This window comes from Microtus ochrogaster, chromosome 22 (genome assembly GCF_000317375.1).
Source record: "Microtus ochrogaster isolate Prairie Vole_2 chromosome 22, MicOch1.0, whole genome shotgun sequence".
Lineage (NCBI taxonomy): Eukaryota > Metazoa > Chordata > Mammalia > Rodentia > Cricetidae > Microtus > Microtus ochrogaster.
This window is the reverse complement of record NC_022023.1, coordinates 9,696,078-9,702,431: the sequence shown is the minus strand read 5'-3', so window position 1 is coordinate 9,702,431 and position 6,354 is coordinate 9,696,078. Positions and strand designations below refer to the sequence as shown.

The window sequence follows — 6,354 nt, the reverse complement described above, 5'->3', positions numbered from 1 at the left end:
ATCACTTGCTGGTTTATCAGTCGTTGGAAAAAGAATATTACGTTCAAAGATTAGCACGTTTGGAGATTTGTTTTTCTCCTTTGCATCTGTCAATTTTCTTATGAGTTTCCTCCCCAGATTCCTTTCCAGTTCCCTATGTCTAGCCCCATCCAAACACAATCTTCTCAGGCTCACTCCACTCTTCTCAAAAGGAAAGTAAGTGGACCTTTGGGCCAATAAATTTGGTCAATCCAGGTCTCCTCTCAGTTCTCAGGACCAAAACCTCCTTTCAGGCTACTGTTCTGGTCTTTATCATTGTCATCTTTTCTTTATGTCACTTAAGTCCCAAATGCTTTATCACTAGGTACCTGGACTAGATTGTTATCAAGAAAACTCAGTAAGAATAGGTCCTCAAATGAGTTGGGAAGTTCATATCCTAGCCCTAGAATAAATATTCAGTTTTCTTTATATTATAGTTATTACTTGGAACCTGGTGTTAGAATTGGCAAAGAGAGAGTTAGCATCATTCCAAAATCAAAGATTTCAAAGATGTATTATTGGTATGTGCAATATACAATCTATTCAATTAGATGACAATGTTTGGGTAACTTATAGAAAAATAATTTTATCTCCCTCTAATTAAATAAATTATTTTTATTATAGCTGACTATGACATCACAAGGAATTATATAAGGAAATTTCAATAAACTTGAATTTCTAATGCGATTTCTGATAAAGTAGTAAATTTTAGAAGAAAAGACATGTCATGGAAATCATAGGAAAAAAAGACCTCCACAAAAAAGTCGAAGAAGTAAAACTTACTGCACATAACAGTAAAACAGAAATCAAGGTAAAGAGTCAGTGAAACAAGAAAGTAGCGCTTATCTAGAAAGATATTAACACCTAGGAAAGCAGACTCTAACCCCAGGTGAATGCACTGTTTTTGATGGATACCAAGGGGCACTGACATTTCAAAGTATTTACAAGGGATTTTCAGGGAGAGGCAGGCATTCCCTTTCAATGAAGCTATGCAAGTGAGCCAGACTTCTTTTCTCTTCCAAGAATCCCATTACAATTTGGGATTGCATTGTTCTGACAATGTTATTTTCAAATCTGACTTACAAAGCTTGATTAATTTATGAATTATTGTTAGCTTTTAATGCTTCAACATGGAAGATTCCATTTAAAATTTCAAATACGAACAGGTATCAGAAAAGCAATGTCAGTAGTTACTAAAAATCTTAAAACTGGAGAATAAAAGATTATTTTATTGGGTAGACTTCCAGTTTCAATTTCTTTAAAATCAGATGGTAAATAAACAAACAAAAATAAGACCCAACAACAACAAGAAGAAAAAAAAACAAAAACAACCAAAAAAGAAAAAGAAGAGAGAGAGAGCGAGAGAGAGAGAGAGAGAGAGAGAGAGAGAGAGAGAGAGAGAGAGAGCGAGCGCAGGATATCAAGGATATTGAAATAAGAATTTTAAAGTTCTATTTAAATTTCTCTCTGCTAAAAATATACTTCTGTCTCTTGGCAAATCTTTCTCATAAGGCTATCTTTAGTATAAGGCTGGGTCAACTGAACATTAAATTTATAGAATACCTCCTCTTATTACTATCTTTATTTAAAAATCAAGACTATTTGGTACCTGAGGATAGCTGCAATGGGACCAATATAAAGATGCTAGTAGATTCAGGTCTTGTTGTACAGTTTCTACCTATGTGAGCCCACCAAAGCATGTATGTTTTTATTGTAACCCTAAAACTCTTTCCTGCAGTATTTAAAAAGTGACAGTATGAAGTGCACAAAACCATATTAATAACTATTTTAAAAAGTAAAGGATTTGCAATTGCTTTGCCTTTTTTTTTTTTTGGAATGGCTGAGAAAGACTGTGGTTGATATTAAGGTTCCTCTGTTTGAGTATTCTGTATTGCTTTGAAAAAAAATCTACATTTGTCATAGTTCATAGCTGCCCCATATAAGCAGCCAAGAGAAGGTAAAATCACTGCTCATTAGGGCACAGCAAATCGTTTGCTATGCTGACTTTCCTGTACTGAGATTCTGTACTATTTTTTTTTTCCGTAACAGTCCTTCCGCGTGTGACATCCTCATAGGGTCCAGGGACCACTCTTTCAGAAGTGGGACTGGGGACAAAGCAGCCACCACTAACAGAGGATCGATCTCTTTGTATATCAGGTTCTTACAAGAAGGGGATGAGGAAGCTCATTGTGTATCTTACGGTTTCAGCTGGCAACACTAACGGAAGGGCGTTCATAAAGAGGAGTGCCTGTGTATCGTGAAAGAGAGCCAGGTTACAGCTCACGAGTTATTACAAAGAGAATTTCCAGCTACACAATGCACCCCGGTGAGGGAATTACAAAACAGTGTTCCAGAAAATATTTTTTTTTTGTTTTTTTGCTACTCCAGTATTGATTGGCAACATGGTGAAATAGTCCAGAAATCTTGCACTGGTTTTCTTGGTTAATGGAAGTGAATCTGAAATAACTAGGTGGAATCCAGGATGCAGGCTTTTGGAAGAATATCTCACAGCCTGATCGGAAAGTCTCAGTTAGAAACTCTCTGTCCATCAGCAAACACTCACTACCCGTTTGTGTTATTCAGGAGAATCACAAGCCTCAGGAAATACTGGGCTCTAATCACTGTTAGCTTTTCAAGGTCTGGACCGGGGAAGGAAGGAAAAAACAGGAAGATTAACTTTTTGGTCCCAGATGTTTGAGTTTGTTAGAAAATGTACATTCAGTGTTTGGTGAATCAAAGACTCTTCTGGGAAAATGAAGTAAACAAACAAAACTGTTTACAGTTGCTTATTAACTCCACTTTTCACGGTCCAGGATGCTGCTCACACCATTGATGCCTCCGCCCAAAGCACTTGGTATTGTTAACTGCTTCAACCCATCCTGGTCAGCACTCTCCAAATAGAAGCAGTGTTTCTTAAAAGCCCATGTTTTTTCTAAGGCCACTAGAAGATAATCTGCCAGAAGATGTGTGGTTGGTGTCGTCATCGGTTGTTGTGAAATAGCACTATTGATCTCGTGTCTCCACCGTGTGTGCCCTTGGCATCGTCCACCTCAGGTACTCTGTTGGGGTGGCTCTGGGTGTCGCTGCGCCCATGTGTGACACGGAGGTCTTCTGCTGCTCATACCGATCCCAGGAAAGTTTTCAGTGGTTCACAACGACGAGGAACTCTGCGTGTAATCTCTGATGATGAGAGTGTCATATTTGGGAGATGATGGGATGCAGAGGGCTGATTCGGAGACCGGAGAGTTTGGGGTGGTGCTCCCCGAGTCCACCGAGTCCCTGAAGGGGGATGGCGGAGTCAGGGCTACTAGCTCCTCCAGGTCTGGTTTGCCTGGTGCGGCCTCAGCTCCTGCAGGAGTCTCCTGGGCAGGTGATGCCCCTGTCGTCTGCTGAGCTCCTCCAGTCACCTCGATGGCCGGCAGTGGCTGGATATCCGCGAAAGTCGTCATGGTCGTGGGCAGCTGGATCTCTGTGGGGATCAGGTATGACGAGCAGATAGGGGCACCGGCTGGCCCGGGCGCCGCTGCAGTGGACAGCATCATGGAGTTGAGCTCTGTGATGTTGGCGGTGAAACGCGTCACCACGCTGCTAATCTGCTCCATGAGCGAGCCCTGGGAGGAGCTGCTGCGCGCTGCTGTTTCCGAATGCAGCGAGGGCGCGTCGTCATCTGTGCGGCCTGCCGAGCCTGCAAGGTGGCTCAGAGTGCTGATGGGCGACGGAGAGCGCGGCCTGGCAGCTGCTGGGAAGCGTTCCTCAGTCTCCACTACGTCGTACAGTGCTTTGGGGCCTGCATCAGGAGGCTCCGGGCCACTTGCCACTGCGCATCCAGCGCTGCCACCAGCGCCTGCCACCCCAGGGCCAGAGCTACCAGCGCCTGCACCCGGCCCACGGCTCTCAGTGCTCTTGGGGAAGGGTTTGATGACCGCTGTCTGATTGGGATTCTCCTTCTTGTTGATGTGGACCGACAGCCGCTGCCACAAGTGTTGCCCCCGGCTGCTTTTTTCGTTCTGGGCCCATGTAACCGATTTTCCATTGGAGCTGCGGAGAGAAGAGAGTGGAGAAGTGACTCAGCATGCGCCCTAGAAGGCTTCCACGTGGCTTCCCTAATGGTGGGAGGTGATGGGGACCTGAGCAGGAAGGACACTGTAATCTTTGAAGAGACGACCCAACAGAACAGTATGGGAAGAGATGTGTTTGCATTAAAGGATGCTTTATCTGTCCTTCATTTGTACTATGCCAGCGAAGGTATTAGGATAAAGGACCATTCATTTATCAGTATTCCGCAGGCATTCATACCTCACCATGAGTGCAGCAATGCTTTATGCTGCAAATACAGATGTGGAGGTTGGCACCATGATGTTGTGTATAAAAAAGCCTGGCACAGAGCCGCAGGCTTCTTAGGGTTAGCAGCCTACAGATGGAGGCATTAATTAAACCAAGACCACAACTCACCAGCAGTTAGGAGAGGGAGGGAAAGGGGAAAGAGTCGGGATTACCCAGAAGCAGACAGTGGCTCCAGCTCAGCATTTATTTTGCAGGTGGGCATAGATCCCTAGGAATTGCTTGCGTGAACGCTTGATTTTGAACATGGTTTTATTTAGTCTGGCTTATCTGCTGGAAAATACAAGTTTAATGAACACACATGCAATTTTCTAATTAATTAAATGTTTCTACACCACAGGAGTCCTTCTTATAAGTTTGTTTTAGACCTGCAAGTTGAATAATCATTCCGTCAGAGGAAAGCGTGGTGTTTTGCCTTGAGCACCTAGCACTGCGATCTACAATTATGGTCTTGGTGAGCATCCCCTTGCTGCCAGGAGGTTCTGAAGGTTTCCTGCAGTCTTTCCTCTCCCGGACTGGCCCGGTGCTCTGAGCTACTCTGACGAAGATGGTGGCGATGATGCCTGGACTTCAGAATCTATACCCTTCTTTCTGTCAAAAGGGCAGGTAGCCACCAGGCTGCAGGGCATCCATCAGAAACATGTTGGTGGCCAGCAGAATTTGCATGCCTTGCAAGGATAACTCATGGGGGGGGGTCCTTTTGTGAATCCCCATGACGGTAAATTGAACATGGGAGGACGTCTGTCACCTTTGTCCAGTACGTGTTCAGGAATGCAAATTTCTCTCTCAAGCAGTGCTTATCACTAAACTTAGTTGGAGTAACAAACTTAATTGTTTATAAGACTCATCAACGAAATATATTTCAAATACCACGTGTGCCCTCAGGAAATTCTGATATTCTGCATTGGGCCTAAGCCTCGATTCATATTAGAAGAATATTGTTCCAGGCCTTTCCTACTAAAGTGACTCTGCAATAGGTGTTTTGTAAGCTGAGACACCCTGATGGAAACCGGTTCTCGTCTTCTGGGTTCCTCTTAATTCTTAGGCCTCCTTGATGGAAGGCAAGGGTGATTTTTGTCAGGCACAGACACTTTAAGGTTCCGTGCTTGCTCCTGTCAGACAAACTGAGCTAAGACATTTCTCTGACGCCAGACCAGCTTTTCCACAGCTTCCTCAGCAATGTTCTTCTTGGCTCTTTCTTATTCTGCTTAATACTGTTTCATCACCCCTTTGCCCTTTGCAGTTTCCCCTTCTCTGCTCCTTCATGTGAACTCACATTCTGTTTGACTATTTCAATATATTGCAAGCTAGTGTTCTCTAGAGCTCAGCACGTGGTGTCCCCCACCCCACCGCTCTTCTGGTAAGAACGGGTGAGCCATTCCTGAGTTTGAAGATAGCTGTACATCTGTAGGAGCAGAAGGAGTGATGACACACACTCGGCTTTCCTTCTAATAGCTTCGGTACTTAGAGCTCCACTTTGCATTAACCTGACTTGGAGTTCATAGTGCATTACTCTTTTCTTCCCAAGTGCCCACTGACTTCTCCAGCACAGCACAGAGTAATTGCTCAGGTTATTTATGGGATTTGATTCGGAGGATGGCTGTCAACTAGTCCTGCTTTCTGCTACCAGCAGCCTAAGAAACAGACATTTGGAGAGGGGTAATTAGACTTTCAGGTCACTGCACCCCTTTTAATAAAAAAAAAAAAAACAACAAAAAACAACAAAACCATGGGTTGGAAACCAGAAAAGTGACTGGACCAGTTCTTCTAAGTGTTACCCTAGGGATTCTTTGGCTTCTAGTAGGAAGGTCATATGAACATCTGCTTTTAAAAGTCTTTCTCTCTCTCTCTCTCTCTCTCTCTCTCTCTCTCTCTCTCTCTCTCTCTCTCTCTCCCACTGTCTTCCTCTCTTTGCTTGTCTCTGGCCTTCAGTTTACTGTGATAGACTATACCATCTATGTTAACACTGGCAGTCTTTCCTTTCACAAATAGTCA

General features: G+C 43.8%; 1 protein-coding gene across 6 annotated transcripts in view; it reads right to left on the bottom strand.

Annotated features, from left to right (window-relative positions):
• Positions 1–2,048: 2,048 nt before the first annotated feature.
• Positions 2,049–6,354, bottom strand: part of Grm5 (glutamate metabotropic receptor 5) — a 343,722-nt gene continuing 339,416 nt past the window's right edge. For all 6 annotated transcript variants that reach the window (XM_026784413.1, XM_026784411.1, XM_026784414.1 and 3 more), the window contains one exon: positions 2,049–4,056. In XM_026784413.1, coding sequence (XP_026640214.1) covers positions 3,168–4,056 — 889 coding nt within the window. In that variant the 3' untranslated portion in view covers positions 2,049–3,167. The remainder of the gene's footprint in view (positions 4,057–6,354) is intronic.